At 45.2% G+C, this 20988-nt stretch overlaps 1 protein-coding gene and 1 long non-coding RNA gene across 8 annotated transcripts in view; one reads left to right on the top strand and one right to left on the bottom strand.

The window, feature by feature from the left end:
• The window catches only part of LOC135915319 (uncharacterized), a 58083-nt gene extending 57392 nt beyond the window's left edge, over positions 1 to 691 (bottom strand). For 3 of the 6 annotated variants that reach the window (XR_010568593.2, XR_010568592.2, XR_010568595.2), the window contains exon 1: positions 173 to 691. This is a non-coding gene — a long non-coding RNA (uncharacterized lncRNA). The remainder of the gene's footprint in view (positions 1 to 172) is intronic. The other 3 variants (XR_011511490.1, XR_010568594.2, XR_011511491.1) reach the window with 3 other exon arrangements.
• Positions 1 to 20988, top strand: part of LOC135915316 (secernin-2) — a 122602-nt gene that overhangs the window by 61714 nt on the left and 39900 nt on the right. For both annotated transcript variants that reach the window (XM_065448352.1, XM_065448353.1), the window contains exon 4: positions 10178 to 10377. In XM_065448352.1, coding sequence (XP_065304424.1) covers positions 10178 to 10377 — 200 coding nt within the window. The remainder of the gene's footprint in view (positions 1 to 10177; positions 10378 to 20988) is intronic.

The following is a 20988-nucleotide window of genomic DNA, read 5'->3' as shown; positions in this document are numbered from 1 at the left end:
TTGATCTATCATTTCTCTTCTGTGTCAGTTGGAGATATCGTGCAATTGAGATATGCGTTTTATTTTTCGAATTACGTGACAGCTTCCACCGAGAGAGCGAAGCGCGACGTTGCCGTCCCCGTGAAATTCTGTCTGGCGCACGCGCGGAACGATATATCTCAAGTTTACTTACAATCGAGGTGTGGACGCTGTCGTATTCGGCGCTGCACTCTTTCGAGCGCGCGTGAGCGCCAAGCGCCTGCCCTCTGCACCTGCAGGGAAAAAAAAAAGTATAGAACGAGAAGAAGAAGAAAGTCACGTAACGTCACCACTGGGAGGGTGGCAGCTGGCGCCCTTCCTGGCCAGTATGCAAGAAGAAGAAAAGAAAAGAAAAACCTGCAGCTGCAGTTTAGAACAACGAATGAGAATAGCCACTCGGTGGCATTCTCGTCTGCTTGCCGAGAACAGCTATAGCAGGCTGGCGTGAATCCCATCCCTGCAGAATCTTGCCCTCCGCTCCGAAATCGCCGTCATGCTCTTTGCTGCGTCTTCCCTCCCTGCGCTAACGCTCAGCAGGGCAAGTGGTCGAGTAGGGAAAACCTCTGTGTCGGCGATTTCTGAGGTGTACTATATCATGCCCTGGGAGATCGCATTATTATTACTCACAGCGTGCACTAAAAGAACACGGACAAAGAAGAAAGACGAAACACGAGCGCTGACTCACGGCTGAAAGTTTATTGCATTGAAACAGCCGTATAAATTGAAAAGATCACACATGCGTGATGATAATGCAGATGTGCCGACTCGAGCAGCTATAGCTATACCGTGCTGCGAGATCGGGCTGCTCGTCGCAGCCACGGCGCCCGATCGCGGTAACGATGACCGTTACATAAACGTTTCACTCGCGAAAGCACGGCGACCGGAAGCCATCCTCCGGGCTGCCGTCGTCTGCTCGTAGCTACTCGCGCATGGCACCACTATACTCACTCAACGGATTCATTGTTGTTGCCTCCGAGATGGTGCAGTCTCGGAGGCCACGTCACGCGTGCTTGGGTGCTCAAAGGCAACTAGCCCCCGTTTTGTTCTCCTGTTGTAGAATGAAAACGTGGGCAAACACGTTCCTACTGGCATGCAATAACGGGCTTATAGCCAATTGACATTAAATGAATAAAAAGGGGTTCTTAAAATTAACACAAAGCGCTTATTTTTGAGACAAGAACCAAGTGGAAAAATAAAATGTGGGCACGGTAGCTGCTAGTGTCCTAAGGTCCGGTCAGCGAGGGCAGAAGGCCCTCGCATAGAGCGTTTAATGTGTGTATGAAAAGGATGGAAAGGCGGCGGTGCCGGATTCGAGTCCAGAATCAGGTCGAATTTTTCTTCTACTGCGAGGCTTTTCTTTCAAGGAACCCGCATGGGTTTCCTTTGTAGCACTTAGCTACGTTTGGGTGGATGTCTCATTTTCCCTTATTAAGTACTTCTCACCACCTTACGGGTTTCCGCAAAACTATTACGAGTAACTGTGTCTCCTGATGTCCGCATGTAGCGGACCCCCGCCACCGTGAAGGCGCGGGACGGCGCAGATAATGTTACCGCTACGACTAGGGGCGTAGCCAGCGGGGGGGGGGGGGGGGGGGGGCTTATGGGGCTTCAGCCCCCCCCCCCCCCCCCGAAATTTTTTCATGCTGTCTATGCACCGCCGACCGAAGCAACCCCCGGCGCTGAAAATCATTCTGGATTTTGTCTAGACTGTCTTTTTCACGCTCGAAAAGACATTTGACCGCTAACATTGCGAACTCAGGCTGGATTTTGCGCCAAGGCCCATGTACCGGAAGTCACATAATTAATGAACATCGCGGTTATCGGCTCTTGTGTGCGCAATGGATGCCCAAGATTTTGAACCACCACCAGAAGGCGGAGCAGTTCGGCGCTGCCTTGACTCATCTAATCCGGTATCACAATGAGGGTGACGACTTCTTGTCTGCAATTGTGATCGGAGACGAACCATGGTGCCACTACTACGTGCCTGAAACACGATGGCAAAACTTACAGTGGAAACATTCGAATTCACCGTGCCCAAAGAAAGCAAAGGCCGTCATTTCCGCCGGGAAGGTGTTGTTGACTTTTTTTTCGATGGTCAGGGCCCATTACTGATAGAATTTGCTAAATCTTGAGAGGCTATCAATTGTTTCCGACATTGCGAAACGCCGGAACGGCTGCGTGTCGCAATCAAGAACAAACGACGTGGAAAATTGACGAAGGAGGTCATCTTGCTCCTCGACAATGGCCGTCCCCACGTCGCTGATAGGGTTAATACAAAACTGGCAAAGTTCAAGTGGGAAACGCTGCAGCATCCACCATACTGCTCAGACCTGTCACCTTGCGACTTCCACATGATGGCCCAACCGAAAAAACAGCTAAAGGGAACCAGATTCATGTCAGACGATGACGTGAAAGAGTCGGTTGCAGACTTTTTGAAGCAGCAACCCAAGACATTTTGTGAGACGGGAATCACGCGTCTCGTTAGTCAATGGGACAATTGTCTAAATGCTCATGGAGACTACGTTTAAATGAAGTACCCCGCTTGTCATATATTCGCATTGGCACACTTTCATTTGACTCGCCCTCGTTTATTTTGCAAAACTCCTGCTTTTTATACGTGCTCTCTGTTGCGACTATAATTTCGGTGCAATTACTCACGATACTCGACCGGTGACAGCTAATCCTACGTATACTACCAGAGTCCTTTCATGGAAGGACTCTGGTAATACATTGGAAAAATGACAACGTCATTGATATTTTTCACTGGTCGTTGCATATGTACAAGAATCTAAACACGCGGTTCTTGAACGACAGTTTCATTAACATATTTGTCCTCAGCTTGTTCATTTCATGGCCTTTACATATTTCATATCAGCTACATGCGCTCCTTTGCTCGTTTCTAACTGATATAGTTCTCAATTTCGTGTGATATTTTCTTTACTTATTAAATAGACAAAAAACATGAAAGTATTGATATAAGTTATTTTGCACAATTTTTGGCACATACGATCGAGTACGTTTTTTTATGAAAAAACAAATATTTTACCTTTTTTGACATTGCGTAGCGTTCAAGAATTCGTTTGCAGCATCTTTGGCAATGGCAGCGCAGTTATTCATGTATTTGATCCCTTGACAAATTGTTTAAGAGGAAGCTTTAGCTCGTGCCCAACTCCGACGCGGCCTATTCAAATAAGTGAAAAACGCAGAAACGCTTTTCTGAGATAACCCCTGGATCGCTTTTAATTTGTTGCATTTCAGAAAGTTAAATTCTATTGTCTCTTGGAAGCGGAATTTCGATTTAGCGCCTGAATCTTGTTTAAAATATGTTGACAAAATCGAAAGTTCGAAAAAAATAGAAGCACGATGTTTACAAACTAGCAGCTCTGCATCAAGAACAGATACCGCTGCTCTGTAAACGGCATATATTATAACAGTCAAAGCGGATAAACTTGGCGCGTAAATTGTATCTTACATGAATTCGTTACGTTGTGTACAAGTGTTCTGCAAAAGCCGCATTTCCATATTACTTATCTTTTTTGAGATTCAAGTGTAACAAATCAATTTTGTCCACTGTAGATGTACTATTAGGTGCTTTTCACAGAATTGTGATATCATTCTTCATTGTTGAGTTAGAGTTTTAAACTTGGTAGTTTCGTTTGCGAAAAATGTGCGATTTTGGTCGATTTTCAATAAATAATTGACAACCTAAATGAAAAATTCGAAACCAGCCGTCACTAGAACTGAAGTTTTTCTTTTAAATGCAACAAACCTCGTCAAATTTGGTGCAGTGGTTGCCGAGAAAAAGGAATTCCCCTTTTAGCGGAATTTAAGGGAGCTAAAGCTTCCTCTTAAGAGGAAGCTTTCGCTCGAGCCCAACACTGACGCTGCCTATTCAAATACATGAAAAACGCAAGAACGTTTTTCTGAGATAACCACCGGGCAGATTTTAATCAAGTTTGTTGCATTTGAGCTAGAAATTCAAGTTCTAGCGACTGTTGGAAGCGGAATTTTGAGTTATGTCCTGAATTTTGTTAAAAAGATTTTCAAATATACGACCGTTTGAAAAAAAAATAGAAGCGCGAAGTTTGCAAATCCATAGCTCTGCGTCAAGAACAGATATTGCAGTTCTGTAAACGGCATCCACGAGATCATTTAAAGCGGACAAATTCGATATGTCATTTTGCATGTTACATGAATTCGTTACGTTGGGTACAAGGGTTCTGCAAAAGCTGTATTGCCATATTATTAAATTTTTTTATATTCATGTGTAACATATCAATTTTATTCGCTTTAGATGTACTATCAGAGGCAATTTACAGAATAGAATTACCTTTTTTCGTTGTTGAGTTAGAGAGTTGTAAACTTGGTAGTTTCGTTTTTTGAAAATTTTCAATTCTTGCCAATTTTAATAAAAAATTGCCGACCTAACTCGGAAATTTGAAACCAACAGACACTAGATTTTAAGTTTTTCTTTTAAATGCAACAAACCTCGTCGAATTTGGTGCTGTGGTTGTCGAGAAAAACGAATTTTCCTTTTACATGTATTTAGATAGGAGCACTCGAGCTAATGCTTCCTCATAAGGTGGAGGCCGAGCTGCAACTTGAGCCCCCCCCCCCGAACGAAATTTCTGGCTACGCCACTGGCTACGACGTGTGTGGAAACCAGAACTAGGGAAACAGTCATACGCCCAGACCCCTCGGAAAACGCTGCCGCTTTTTGGATTTTTTGGTGCTCTAAATTGATGAAAAGGACATGGTGTGCCAGGAATCTCGTTCGCCCTCACATGTTTCGGTCGCACACGATCGCGAACGAGATTGCCCTGGCCTGCATAGCACGTATCAACACCGCCATCGCGTTCTTTGCATGGTCTGGGTTTGCCTGAATGAACTTGAGGTTGTCTCCGTTCCTGCAATCTACAATTGATGCTAATTTCTCCTTGCCAATGGAGGTTGCTAATTGTTTGTTTAATGTATTCCTCTTTTCCCTGACTCGATACCCTGCTTTTAAAACATCTTCAATTAAATGAATAGGTTCTAAGCTGATATAAGTATGATTTAAGGCATATGTCAGGCTAGCAGGAAGATGCCCAAGAGACTGGATTGTGTGGGCAGCCGTCTGGATAATAGATCGAAGAAAATAGTTTTGAATGAGACACCTGTAAACTTCAGACATAAAGCGCTTCTTCTCAGCCATTCACACTTTCAAGCCTTCTGTTACTTAACCCAGAAAACATTTCCTAAACGCGCTGTCACATTTTGCACTCCCAGAACCATACTCAAGGATCCTACTTAGCGGTGAAAGCATAACATAAATATCACTCATTGTTCAGTTTTTGAAACATGGGCATGTCCTTGACATACACACGTTGATGGCGCATGAATGTGTAGCTGTACATGAAAGCTGCGGTAGTCATCACAGTTCATTGAAGAAATTCAACCCTTGCACAAAGAATCCTCCAACCAACTTTCCTGACGCTTCTTCCTAGCTTTATTTTTGACTATGCCGCAGTAACCGGAAAGTTTATTGTACGATTGTTTACGTGAGTGCAAGAGAATGTTCGTATTTAGCGCAGTCCTTGCAGCGAGCTTTCTCAAGCGCGAAGAAAGCTGGCCACTCAGTGAATATGCAAAACGGCGTCCAGGTGATGGTCTAAGCTTGTCGGATTGGCTTGGTTTCGATAAGCTACTCGCAAAGGCAATAATTATTGCAACTGTTGGCACTACGCCCTCTCTCTCCAATAAAATAAAAAAAGACAGTTTTCGACCGGTGACCAAATTCCTGCGTTTTACATCGTCAAAAAAGTTACATCTCCTTATTCCTGCGGACGATCATTTTTCTCGCAATGTGGGAAATTTTCCTAGATTTGGCAACATCGCAGTGCGTGAACTGCCAAGACAAGTCGCTCGGTGGCGCAGCGCCGTTGTCTAGGCAACGCCAGTAAACTTCGGCAGCTGAGACCTCTGCCGCTGGTGCGCTCCTTAGAAACGGTACCCTCGTTGAAGACATAGTCGTCACTTATAGAAGCAGCCCAGCTGCATGGTGTTGGTACAGGTGGTGTGACGTCATCTCGCAGCCTAATGCGGTGCAACTGGTGCGTGCCCGGACGTTGACTGCGGAATGATCGAACTGCGCATTCCGTGGCCTGAAAAGCCAAGACAGTGCTCTTTTTAGGGGGAGTAAGGTAGACTAGAGGCAGCACTTGTTAAAGGGCCACTCCGGCATTTCTATGCTATTATATATTATTTCTATAATATTATATTATTAGCGTTCTTCTAATATTAGGCTGTTGTCATTTTCAAATGACACTGACAGTCGTGTCATCGGTAGGGTGGTTCAGTTTGCTTAGAAACTCATCAATAATTTTAAGTAACCAATTAACAAGGTACCGAAACCGGAACGGGCAGCTGCTTCGTGTGACGTCACGATGAGCCGATGACGCCAAGTTCTACACTATACCGCGATGTAAACACGCAGAACGTGTGCTAAACGCGTGGTGCGTGTTTACGTGCGTGTTACATGTTTCTGCGTGTCGCATTGCGACACGCAGAAACAAACCGACATCGTTGCTCAGTGGCTACGGCATTGGGCTGCTGAGCACGAGGTCGCGGGATCGAATCCCGGCCACGGCGGCCGCGTTTCGATGGGGGCGAAAACACCCGTGTACTTTGGGTGCACGTTAAAGAACCTCAGGTGGTCGAAATTTCCGATCTCCACTACGGCGTTCCTCATAATCAGAAAGTAGTTTTGGCACGTAAAAACCTACAATTCTTCTTTTTAACACGTAGAAACAGTAGTTGCACTGGCAAGAAGGTGACTGAGATTGATTGTGGTGCCAAGAAGAAACGCGTGCAATTGAACGATACCTTAAAGGCACAGACAACCAATTTTGATACTACCCATTTCTTTAGTGCCATGGGCAACTTACCAGTCAGTGTTGAATCATGCACGTTAACGTGGAAAACGCCGTGGAACATTTTTTTTTTAATCAGAATTTTTCGACCTGCGTTGAGGATGTAGTCGTACACTGCAAGCATGCTGGAAGCAGTGATGCGTGTGCGCGATAGCGATTACGCGCCGGCCATACTGGGAGAGACAAAGGACAAGTGCGGTCGTAGCTGTGAGAAAGTCATTTATTTATCAGACCGATGTTCCTGCGATTCATGTTCTTTGTAATGATAAATTATGTTTTACAATAATAGCTACGTGCCTTCCTGTCCAACAGCTTTTGTCATTAACAAGTGCCAGGGTGTTTTTTAGCCAAGCCAAGTTCACTCTTAAGTGAATGAAGCCGCGCTTTTACACGTGATAGGCAGTTCAGCGTATCGCCGTAGCCGCGCTTGTCCTTTTGATTTCTGAAGCATAACGTCTTTCGAAGTCCTGAGACATCTGGAACCAATGGTTTTAGCCAGCATGCGTGCTCAGAATTGCGCGCAAGTACAACTGCAATCGTGTTCGCCGCCATGCATTGAGGGACTCGAGCGCCGCTCGTTAAAGCGGTTTTTTTTTCTTAATTCGTAATGTACCTAAAGTAAAGCGCAAAAGCAACGAACTGCAATTTTTAAGCAATAATATGTGGCACTTAATAACAGCCGACTCACGCACAGTAACATCATGTACTACATCCGAAGTGCCAAGGCTTCACCGCCAGTTAGCTGCACTTACTGGCTTTAAATGCGTGAGCAGTTCTATGCTTACCCAACGAAAAAACAGTCCATTCCTCCGTCCGTCCTTCCGTCCGTCCCGTAAGAAGACCGCTTTCGAGCTAGCGCCCGCAGCAGCAAGCGAATTTACTTTCGCGCCGCCTCTCGCTTCAACGCCAACGAGATGGCGAGAGCACAGCGCTCACGAAGTTCTCGGGACACGCCTCACTCTGCCGCTTTCGCAGATCGCTTTCAAGATAGGGGCCCGCGCGTCTCTCTCCAAGCGGCGAGAACACAGCGCGCGAAGCTATCAGCAGTCGGCACTCTTCGTCGGCTTCGCACATCGCTTTTAAGGTGCGGCCCGCGCGGCGGTGCCGTACGAAGCCGCCGCCTGAGTACGTTTGGTCACAGTTCATAATGGTTCGACGCCGATGGATAAGGCGCTAAAGAGCGATAACGGCTTATGATGATAGGAACGTCATGGATGGGTGGGTCGGGCCGCCAGGCTCTTGTTATTATATTGCCTATCCCACCTATATTAAAAAAAAGGAGGAAAGAATTCCCATCACCAAACTTTCTGAGCTCCTACTGGTAACGTTGTTTTTGTACGCCTCCGTTGTTTGTTGTTTCCCTTCTTCCATCAGTCTTCCAATCGCCGCTTACTAATCTCTACTGCAGACATCTTTATTTTCCCCCTGCTCTCGCTGAACCCAAGGGCTCCAAAGAGGCAAGAGGTGCCTAAATCAACCGCTGGACAGATATCTTCACATTCTAATAAAACATGCTCCCTCGTTTCCCTATAGCTTTACCGCAGCAAGCACGTGCTCCTTCGTGCTTGTTGTATCTCGCTTTATAAGTGCGTGTTCTAAGGCATCCTCATCTAGCTTCGAAAAGAACTACCCTTTGAGTTATCATAAATTGCTTATTTCCTGATTTAGTTTTTTCCTCTTAAGTATAGTTACTCATGGCAGGTTTCTTTTCCCCTTGCCGCCACCCACGAGATTGTCTCAGCCTCTCCGACTTTCCTCTTGACGTTCTTTGTTTCCATGTTGCTCATCATACCGGTCGCCTACTTGCCGGTAAGCTTCCTAGTTATTTTCCTCCATTGTGACTCGATGTTTTTCTTGAAATATCTGAGCACTCCCCCAGCCCATGTACTTTCTTTCATATTCTTCAGTCGTTCTTCATAATCAATGTTACTCTGAGCTGCCCTCACTTCAAAACTTTTACCAGCCCGCAGTCATCAGCGCACCTGGCGCCGCCAGCTGCAGTACATTGCTTGCGTCATCAATGCTCCTTGCGCTATCGTCGGCACCAGTTCGTGTCGCCACTGCGCTGTCGTTAGTACTCGCCCGATCAAGTTTCATAACATTGATAATGACACCGAGCTGCGTGGAGCTGAGCAAGCGGCACAGTGTTTACGCGTACTTAGACAACCCCCAGAGGAGTTTCTTCGTGAATTCCTTTATGACTTTCTTTGTCAATTTGAAATCCTAATCCGTACTTAAATCGAGAACAGCGTGCTAGATTCTATCACTATAAATTTCATTTCCATCAATGTCTCACAACGAATTCTGGCCAGTTGTCAGTCCCTTTAACGTCAAGCTGAAGGAGCGATTTACTGTAGACTCTAGTGAAAGGAGCTCAGGGACAGCAGCTACACATAGAGGGAGTCTTGAACTTCAGGCGGTCATAGGGCCGCTGATATTATATGCAGTTTGTTCATGGGTGACACAGTAGCGCGCCTTCGAAAGCTTGAAATGGTTTTGCAGGTCGCATACAAGGTACCTGCTCTGAGAATGCGTCTTTAACCGTACCTGTGCGAGCCCTCCATACTTGAGCACGTTGTCTGACAGACGGATTAATGTGCACAGTTAGTACAAGACCATTACTTTTGTTCCGATGCTTTACATCTGTCTGTGTGCCTGCCTGCCTGCCTGCCTGTGGCTCATGGCCGTTGTCAGCTCTCCTCTTCCCCCGGCGCTTGTACCCCGTCTTATCGGGAGAGATGAGCGCGCCCTCTTTCTCTCATAGTTCTCGGCTTTTCTAGACTCTTCCGAACAACTGTTACGGGGAGGAAAAGACGTATAATAAATTTACAGGTTATGTACAGAAGGACACTTCGGATGTTACTCAAGATGGTGACCGAACCACGCGAACGTCACCGAGCTTCGTCGTCTTCTCTCTCTCCATCGCTGACAGCGCTTCGTAGCAGTACCCGGTTCACCGGCTGCGGCGATTGCGCCTCTCAATGCCTGCAACTAGAGTCACTGAAAAAAAAAAAAAAACCTGCAACCTGCGCAGAGCGCACTCCTGCCCCCCCCCCCCCCTTCACAAAAGAAAAAAAAAATGTGTGCAAGTATTTCTTTGACACACGTAGGAAGAAAGTGCTCGAGAGTGTCAAATTTCAAGTCCACCGCTGGCAAGATTTCTGTTCGGTTCTTTTCCTCGAAATATTTTGTTAAAGCGATAGCTCTGTAAAACCGCTTGCATATCCTTTCCTTTCCGACTCCTTCAGGCTCGGCCTGGAGAGGGGCAAGACGGCCCGCGCGGCGCTGGATGTCATAGTGTCGCTGCTGGAGAAGCACGGTCAGGGTGGACCGTGTTCGGACACGGACCCGTCGTTCACGTACCACAACAGCTTCCTCATCGCCGACCGCACCGAGGCGTGGGTGCTCGAGACGGCCGGAAAGCTGTGGGCAGCCGAGAACATCAAGAGTGAGTGAGCACCGTCCGCGTTCGCGGCTTCTCTCTTTATGTCTGCGAGCTGTTTATGCACATTGTGATCCGACTTGGCACAGATCGAACTCTTTCGTTCTTTCCGTGCCGATTTAGTTTATTCGTCAGCGAAATGTGCGTGTACTAGAAGGTAAGGTACAACGTGGGGTTCAGCGTTCCAAAGCAGCGCATGGTCTGTGAGAGATACCTTAACTGGGGGGCTTCGAATCAGTTTCTACCGCCAGGGGTTCAAAGCACGCAAGTGGTGCCGTTAGATTTGCTAGTTGGTGGGGAGACTCTTGATTCGTGTTACCAGGGCCGGGATATAACGTAAGACTATTCCAGTCTATTTTTTTTTCCACACCTTGCATTGGCCCTCCGTGACAGGTCATAATGGCTCGGGCCCAAATAGGCTGGATTCGAGCGCCATTTTGACGTATCACGGAAAACTATGATGGCGGATTTATAAAGAAACATACCAGAATAATGTTACGTACGCTGCCGGGCGTGCAAAGGAGACGCAAAAAGGGGAGAGTCAGGAACCGATTGCGATGTCAGCGTCTCGATCCCATTTGCGTCCCATTTCTGTATCGCCGTGGTAACGTGAATCGAGAAGTTCCACACGCTAAGCACGAGATCAAAACCCGGCCGCGGGGGGCGCATTTCGATGGGGGCGAAATGGAAGAAAACGCATGTGAACCGCGCGTGTGTTAGGTGCACGTTAAAATAAGCTCCAGGTGGTCGCATTATATCCGGAGTCCCGCACCACGGCGTGTCCCTATAATCGTATACCGTCGTTTTCGCATGTAATAAACCAGAACTTAATAACAATTTTACTAAGTTGGAATCACGGTGCACAAGCGCTTTCCTCGTTTTGAATTCTGCCGAGGGTCAGAACCGCGAGCTCGTGCTTGGCAGCATAACGCCACAGCCACTGATCAGGTCAAAAATGATTTGTTCAGTATAGCCAGATGTGTACGCTTGCACGGATCCTCGAAATTTTCAGCCTCACTGAATTGCCGAATTCTTCACTTGCGTTTTGTGTGTACTACGGGTGAAAAATAAATTCAAGTTCAACGCCACTCGCCTTCGCAGAGTGCTGCGGGGACCCCCCTCCCATTAATTAGATTTTGACGTGTTTGTGTACGGCCTCTTATTTTATAAATGTCGCAATGTATCAGTCGGAATGACTGCACAGACAGACAAGTGCCGGCTGTTATTTTTTATGCTTTTGTGAAGCCCATGCTTAAAGGGATTATGACGACAAAAATTACTTCACTCGTAAATGAGCTGTTGCACTTTCCACTCCCAAAACTATACTTCAAGGATCCTACTTAGCGACGGGAGCTAAACAAAAATGTTTTTGAAACGTGGGCACGTCCTTGCCAAACACACACCGATGGCACATGAATGTGTAATGCTGCGGTAGTCATCACCGTTCCTTGCAGCAATTCAGCCCTTGAGCAAAGAATCCTCCAACCAACTTTCCCGATACTTCTCCCTAGTTTTATTTTTGGCTGTGCCGTGAAATAACACTTTATCAGTTTAAACGGATTAAGGGCCTGATTCTCTTTACGATCGCTTTAATAATGTTGCGGACCATTTGGAAAAATCCGTGCGCGAAACAGAGATGCTGTCTACTGGGGCGTGGAGCTCTGTATCAGCCGGGTTGTCTGCATTGGGCTTTTGAATGTATATAGTTCGTATGTAAATTTGTGCCTTACGCTTGCTGTGTTAAACGGAACATTTAGCGGAGGTGCTGGGTAGACACGCACGGTGATACACATGCAGCTCGCAGAGCCCACAGCTCCAGCAGTCAGCCTGTCACTTTACCTTCGTCTCGTCTTTCGCGCATTGCCCTTTCGAAGTGTTGCATAACAGTTTGTTGGAGATGGGGAGGCAGTCGTGATGCAGTGGAACCAACCCCTACAGTTTAACCTGTGAGCCCGCGCCCCCCTCCCTCAGCTTTGTTTCGGAGCCGCAGTCACATAATTTTGAACCGGTGTACGTCTGATAGTCACTGCCCAGTAGCCTGCGCCTGGACATAATTACTGAATAAATGAAAATCTTGTTAAACTGACAAAAAAAAAATCCTGCTGGCCTTCGCGTTTTGAACGAGCGCCTTTGAACGCTGTTTGTTCGGGCGTTCGCTTTCAGCGCCGTTGCCGCGGTGTGTGGTTCCCAGTGTTTACAGTTTCGCTCGTTATCTTTGATCTCCAAGGCCGTCGGTATCTGTGGTTCCCGTGGTAATACGCAGTCATGCGGAGTATTTTCGGCACGGAGCGCCGTGTGCACCGGCATGGAGCGTGCGTCGGCACAACGCGCCCCAATGACCACGGGGAATGCATGCACGTGCCCCTGCCTATATGCGTACTACGTTACCGCTCGTCCTGTATTTTTTGTTGTTGTTCTTCTGTCGTCTTTGTCCCTGTCGCGTTTTTTTCCTAACAATTGCTCGCCAACCCTGCGCTGTGTTGCGCGTGCCGCGCACCGACGACGGCTCCTCGACGTAAGCCAGGTGCCGTGAGCACAAACCGAGTTCCGGGAAGCATCGCAGCGAAAGCGCGCGTCACTCGTTCGCGGTGGGCCTCGCGCGTGTCTTATAAGTGTCCGTCGCGAGTTCATATTCCAGATAACGCAGAAGCGGACGCGGTGTGTGTGTAAACAAGACAGCGTGCGCGGAAATTGCCCCGCGCCGACGCGTTCTCGGATGGCGAATCGCGTGACAGACGTGTGTGTTCGCGCGCGCTAACCCCGATCGTCGGCCACTGTAGAGTCGACCTGGAGACAGGGTGACAACTACTGTCAGCTTGCAAAACCTCGTGTCTTTCAGGGCTCAGCGGCTAAGCACTGTCCCCACAAGGACGAACGAAACGCGGCCACGAAACACGAAAAGAGCTAAAGAACGTCTAAGCACTACTCTTTAGCACGTTTAGAATGTTTAGCACTACTCCACCAAAAAGAATTTATTTTATCGCAATTTCAAATTAAGAGCATTGTCCTTGGTATTTATATTGATTTTACTAAAGCCTTTGATTGCATCCTTCACTCGGTCCTACTTGATAAGCTTGAAACGTACTGTATTCGAGGGCACTGTGGAAGCCTTATAAAATCTTATCTTGATAATCGCTATAAATATGTTGAAATAAACAATAGCCGCTCAAATTTGAAACATATCATGAGAGGCATTCCTCAGGGTAGTATTCTTGGCCCGTTCCTGACTTAGTAAATATCTATAAGGATGCGAAATACGTAATGTACGCAGACGATGCCAGTATATTTTTTTCATCACCTGACTCTAGTAGCCTTGAGAATAAAGTTAACACTGCTCTGCAAATATTCTTCATGTATGGTCAAAACAAAACTGCCTACAAATCAATATAAACAAAACAAAGGCAATAATCTTTAGGTCCAAATCTAAGCAAATAACCAGTTTCATCAACCTTGTTTATGACGACGTAAACATAGAAATTGTAGATAGTTTTAAAATACTTCGAGTTATTTTCACACAAAATATGCTTTGGGACATGCACAGAGAATCGATATTGGGCAAATTATCTCGTGTAGTTGGCATGATGGTGCGGCTGAGTCCTCTTTTATTGCCTTACAGAATCAAGGTTCTTGTTTATAACACCCTATTTTTTTCTACACTTTATTACTGTCTGCTCGTGTGGGGTACCACATCACGTACGAGTCTAGAGAAAATACATATACTTCAGAAATATTTTTGGCGAGTACTATTTAACTTGCCTTACAATGCCCACACATCAGACTTATTTTTGAAAGCAAATATAATACCCGTGTTCAACCTTTAAAATTAAAGTTAAGTCAGTCTTTCAAACGGGAGGTAAAAAATAATTTAAAGTGTCTTCATGAGTTATGTAATTTCACCAGGAACACACATTCTTACATCACAAGGTGTACGGAACAATGGAAGGTAGTCACTCCGCGAGCCAATTATTCTACACAAAAGATATCATACACACTACCAACACATTTAAATTTGTTTCTGAAATCAAGTCTTGATATTTATATAACTGATGTACGAGCTTTACATGAACGTTTTGTCACTCAATCTTTCTTAAAAAATTGAAGAGCGTTTTTCAGGAAATTTGTGTTTTTGCGTTTATTTTTTGTACATATTTCACATGTAGTCAATTCGTACACACACATATATATATATATATATATATATATATATATATATATATATATATATATATATATATATATATATATATATATATATATATATATATATATATATATATATCCTGTTCAATCGCTGTTTGCCTTGTAAAGGAGGCTGCGGGCTCTAGTCAAGTCGCTTGCCTCTAAAGCGACTTTTACTCGCAGTCTCCTCCATCACTGATGGAAATGAAGAAGTTATTATTATAAGTATGTCGTTAAAGAATAAACGAAACGTCTAAAGGAAGTCCCTGTTTAAACGTTATACTTGTATGTATACTTCCTGAAAACCTCCTGTAACTGTCCTATTGCCACATTAATTAGTGGGTTAGAAAACATCTTGAAATGAGGTTTTCGAGAGCCATTTTAGACCTTTATCTTTTTTACAAATCAGTTCAGTGCTAGTAATTGTAATTAATTTATGTCAAAGATAACGACGGTAGCCATTTATACAACTATATTAAAGGAACACTGGCCAGAGGCAAACTATCTCACAGCAAGATTCAAATTCATGTCCTCTCATTCGCGAGACAGAAACTTTAATCACCAGACCATGGCAGTTTTTTTTTCTTCATTGCATGAAAAAAAAAAGAATAGCTCTCTACGAAGTTTATCGTGAGGTTTTTTCATGCCTATCGTGCGTCCCTCTTTTCCAGAGGGTATCTAGACCAACAGTATGAAGATATCATATTGGGAATGGGGGAATCTTCGGAATTTTCGAAAGGCAACAACTAAATTGAGAAGGACGTTACATCAACATCCTTTCTTATGCTTCTTTAAAGGATGTCCGTTATCTTTCCTCGATGGTAATTTTTGTTTAGACCACGGCCGCTCCGTTTAATCGACATAACTGCGGGAGCGTGTTACGTAGCTCAACGCAGGCGTGCATCACTTTGCGTGCGCTGTGCACGCAAAGTGCAAAAGGCAGCTGGCCGATTCCTCGTAAGGTGAATAAACTTTAGACACATAAATGGAATGCGTAACACAAGGGGAGCACAAAACACGACAGGTAAGTTTTTTTTTATCTTCTATGCTGTAGTGCGTGCTTCGTTTGCGCTACTCATCGTGTATAATGCAATACCAACCAGTGCGTGTGTCTGTTCTTCTTCGCGCATACACGTTACAAGAAAAGTCAGCAAATTAGCGGTCTCTATACATATCTGCACGGAGAAAAGCACAAGAACTGTTTTTTGTGTATAAACACATCTGTCACAGGAAATGTCGATTTTACACATATGTTTATCGTGATGAGATGTCATATTTTTTTTCTTCCATGCTTGCGTCTCTTTGGTGGTGATATTCGTGCAAATCGCGAATTTTGTGTTGCTAAACACAACTAAATGCACTTTGTGCGGGGGATCAAGGCAATACGACTTCCAGTTAATAAACCTAACTATTCTAAAACATTCCTAGAAATTTTAGACACCTAAATATACAGTGCGCAAGGAAGTACCCTTGGTCAAAAGCATCAATGTAAGAAACATTTTACAAACGTTTCTAGAAACCTCTTGGCACAAATGTTTAATGCAATCCACGTCCCATTTGGCGACGTTTTCCAGAATTTTCATGCTTCGCCGGCGGGCACTGCATGACATGAAGCCGGAAATCACACAGCGGTATCTTTATGTGCGTCGCTGTCGCATAGGATGTTTTTTTTTTTTCTACAAAGGCTATCGAAGTAATCACTAAGCATACAGTGGCTTTGCTAAATTCTAGCTGCAATGCAAAATTTCTACTCTAGACCATGAGAGTGTAGAAAATAAGAGGCAAGACAGGTCATGGAGTGAAATCGCGAACTTGCCGCTCTCCATTTGAGCATAGGCATGTGAGCTGATGATTAACTGGGTTCATCTGTAAAGGTGGAAAAAGGGTGGGGGGCAGCGGTTGCTAGTTGGCTGGGATCGCTTGCATGATGAGGATAGCATCGAATTCTTGTTCGAAGCAATTTCGTAAGCGAGACAAACAAGAACTAAATATGGCGAGAACCTGGCAGAGTAAGCTACAGCTCATCTTGACAGGTTTTGGACTATTTTGAAAATAAAAAGATGTAGTTGTACAACGATACCATGGCAAAAGCTGCAACTTCACCCGAACATTAGTGACATTGTGGTTTGTTTGTAATGTTCGAAAAGAAACATTGGGTTTAGTTTCCTTTTGGTTATATTTAGGCGTCTGGGATTATCGAATAGTAGACTTCGAATCGAATCAAGAAGAAATTATTTAATAAAATTTAATGCTTACAAATTCTGGGCCCGAGAATGTGGGGCTGCACACGCTCGCGGTGATCCTAGCATTGCATAACAAGAATGTAGCATTCTGTCAGTAGTTTAAGTACACTGAAATCAAGATATACAATACGGTCTGCTCTTATTAAGGGGAACACCAAACTAGTATGCCAGCACTGATTACAGCTCATTTCTAGTATGCGAAGGTCTGGAAAATATTTCTTTTGTCAGTAGGTTTTCTGTTGAACAGAATAAAACACATTTCTTTCTTTTTTTTCCTCTGAAACTAATGGATTAGTGACGTTCTGTTGTACGGAATACTAATGAAGTTCTCAGTACAGGAGAACTGTGTTTTGCGGCAATCTTTTATTTATTGCTTAGAATTTTAAAACGAGGCTTTCTGTGCCGCTTCCTTGGGATCTTGCGCTGCTACTGCTGCAGCTGTAGTCGTCCTGCACGCCGCGTCGAGGGGTGGTTGAGAGCGAGAAATTCGTTTGGTCCTTTCCATCGCGTGGCATGTGCGAAATGCCCTCCGGGGCTTCCTGGCCTCTTCAGAGTTGACCACATTGACCTCTTCACAGTTGTAATTATCCGTGACGCCCCTCAGAAGCATTGCAGAAACTGCAGCGCTTACCTTTCTACTAATATTGCAAGTACGGAGGGGACGTGGATACAACTGTATAGAGGATGGGAGGATAGGAGACAGAGAATAGAGAATGTCTGGTATTCGGGTAAACGCAGGCGGACGGGGTCGTTGGGTAACGCTTCGTTAAGCTGCACCTCGCTCGCAGTGCACGTGGCCGCTTCTTTATTCGAAAAAAAAAATTAATGTTCGTGTACCGTGTTTGGGGTGTGCATTCAAGAACACCAGATGGCGAAAATAAATATGGAAGCCTCCGCCACGTTGCCCCTCATAGCCCACTTTTCAGCTTCTGGACGCTAAACCTCGCAATTTAACATCAGAATCAGTTTATTCATGACAAAAATGGGGATAATTACATGATAAGTATATACAGAAGGAGGTCCTGTAGATAAAAATGGAAAAGGACCTCCTGTGCATAATGACTAGAATTAGTAATGCATACAACAATGGTGACATGTAAAACTTACGATAATAAAAGTTTCTAGGAGACAAGGCATAAATGAACAGAAAAGCAGCAGACGAATGCAAAAGGTGAAACTACAAAGAAGTTTCAAGAAAAAAATGCGGGAGACGAACATAGAAACAAAGTTAAAGCTAACGATACAACACGTACAAATAGGAAAGTCGGAGGAAGCTAAAAGAAAGTGCTTAAGTTCTGTATGAAATCTGTAAGCGTTGAGCAATATTAAAGGAAATGGTAATGTGTTCCAGAGAGATAAAGGTAAAAAGTGTAATGACTGCTTACCATAGCTGGTGCGAACAAAGGGTGAAATGTAGTTCATACTGCCTGCAAATCTAGTATTGTTTCTATTAATAAGGGATGTTTTTGGTATGATAGTTGTTGGTATATCATTGTGTAATGCCCTAAAAATAAATATGGCCAGGCTATCTTTAACAAGATCAGTCACGTTCAAAATATTATGTGCATGTAACATAACCTAACAATTCTCACACTGCTGTGCTCTGGAACAACATAGCATTATGTATATTTATAACGTGTGGGATAACAGAGGAAAGGAATATGAATGATCTGTTAATTTTGCGCACACATCGCAAAACACACGCAGTATACAGAGTGAGAATAATTCAATCACTGCCTTCCGGCTCAGAAAGCGCGGAATGTAAATTCAACAGGACGCGCATGAGTCAGTAAATACCCGCAGTCGCTGCAGACTCATGAGGGCGAACATAACCTCCTGGTGACTCGGATTTTATTTAGAAGCATGAAATTACCATAAGTGTCCACGCTCGCCTTCATTTAAGCCACGATTACGATCATTTCATTACCCGAAAAATAAAAAAAATAAAAACTGACCTGATGCTAACGATTAGTTATTTAGCTGGCAAATTACTAAATAAAAACATATTTTGCCTTAGAGACATTTAATATGTGCTGCAGGCAAGGGCAAAAAAAACTTGACATGCGCATTTCCTTCCCGTAAGCACTTTATTTTCTTCATGGCTTGCTCCGCGCCCTTGACTTAACGACGCAGGGCTAGCTTTTCTTTCGCGACGTTTCAACGGTGAAAATAATTGTTTGAGCTTGATACAGATGAAATTGCGTAAATGTCTTTCGACAAGAACTTGTGGTAAACCATCCCCGTAAAGTTTACACCGGCGGCCACAGAAAATCGTGCTCGCCTTGGCAATCGTACGCTCCGGGAAGCCACAGTGGTGGCCCAGCACGTCACGTCTTGCGTCAAGGTCACGGAGCAAATTCGAGATTTGCCGAGACGTTTGGTTACCGGTAGTTTTTATTCTGTGCGCGCTCGGCCGGCAGCTGCTTTAGTTGGATACAACCATGGAGGAAGGAAACTGAGGAGAGGCCCTACCCCCTCCGCGCGCTAGGAGAAAAGTGTGGAGGAAATGACGTAGAAGGTTCTCATTTTTTCTGCAGTTTTTTTTGTTTCTTTGCTGTAGCGGCCACGCCTTTCGGGCCACAATGGCGACTTTGTTATTGTTCTGTGTGCTCACACGTGCTGCTCCGCAGGTTTCGTACCGTGGCAAAGGCGGTGTGCGGGCAGGTTTGCGTTGGTCTCCGTGTTTTGTTGCGCTGCGTTATCTGGTCCGTGCTCTACCGGATGTTGCTGTGGCCAGGTGGGACAGGAGGAACTAAAGTTCGTGAAATTAACGCGCATGCAACGCTGTACGCAATGTACCGAGCCATGGCAATGGCAACGGACGAAGGAATATCCGCGGGAAATGTTGCCCTCTTTCGCGGAATCATGCTAACGTGCTAACGATTGTTTAGTATTGCTGCGGAGCCCGCGCGTCCGAACAGCACGGTTGCGCGCAACGCGGCGTGGTTTCGCGAGAAATATAAGCAAGAGGGGAGAGCTGGCCCAATAGGCGGAGCAACGCCATGAGCAACGCCAACTTCCAACTTCACTTTAGCTTCACGAAGAGTGACGTCAGGGCGTCTCCTGAGTTTCCTTCCTCCGTGGATACAACTTAAATAAACAGCAGTTGGCAACCAAGGCATATGGACTGCGCGGGATTGTTTAATCCGCCAGCCAATCACAGAAGCAAACAAAATCGTCGTCATGCGACCTTTTCAAAATGACGTCGTACTTGACATCTCCTGAGCGTCTGCTGTTCTTGATTGTTTTCATCGGCGGAAGTGATGAGATGTGCAAACAGTCATGGACGAAATGTGTGGGGTCTGAGAATTTCGCTCTTCAAAAGTCCGCAATACAGTTCATTTCACTGCTGAGCCCGTTTTACTTGTGAAACGTGGCAATAATTTGCAGCGAAGTAAGCGTTTTATTTCAGTTCAATAAAAAATTAGTCTTCCACCGTTTCACTGTAATGGACAAGTGAAAACGTATAAAATTACACGCTTATAACTTTATTTTCGTAGTTACCGCATTTTTGCAGGGATAGCTTGAGGTACGAACTATTTGGAGCCTCGCGGAGGAACAGTGGCTGGCGGTTATGAGGGCCTGGTTATGAATGCTTGTTCCACTTCGGTCGTTTCCTGCAAGGCACGTGTTCCGCACTTTGGGCGATTTGTGAGAGGTTCACGATCCAGCGTCAGCACATTTAGGCTACAGGTATACTTCGGCCGAAGTGAACAGACCGTTGTGAGCGATAATAAGCGATATGTATTCGTCACATTTTTGAGCGAGGGCTTGCCCGTGTGTACTTCGCCCTGTAATGCGACCATTATTGATTTGCATTGTCGCTGGATCAGTGGCATCTTACGCATAAGGGTTTGCATGCGTGCGATCGATCGCATTGCGGGAGCGGAGTCATCCTTGCAGGCCAAGCGCGGTGGAGCTTATTGCCTCAGATGACGCTGACTCCCGCAAAATACGGTGAGCTGCATTTGCTGTTTTTTTTTCTCGTGAAACGCGGTGCGTTGTCAATTTATCTGCTTCCAAGAAAAGCAGCAGCAACTGCGAACAGCGCTTGTTCCAGCGTTCGGAGTTCGAAACCCATATACGGCCGGGTCATGCGTCTCCGCCGTGTCCCCAAGCACTGGCCCTGCTTCGAACACGAAGAATCGGTAGGTCGTCGGACGCATAAGATCTTATTACAAAAAAAATTATGTCG

The sequence above is a fragment of the Dermacentor albipictus genome, chromosome 1, assembly GCF_038994185.2.
Source record: "Dermacentor albipictus isolate Rhodes 1998 colony chromosome 1, USDA_Dalb.pri_finalv2, whole genome shotgun sequence".
NCBI lineage: Eukaryota > Metazoa > Arthropoda > Arachnida > Ixodida > Ixodidae > Dermacentor > Dermacentor albipictus.
This window is presented reverse-complemented; position numbering and strand designations above follow the sequence as displayed.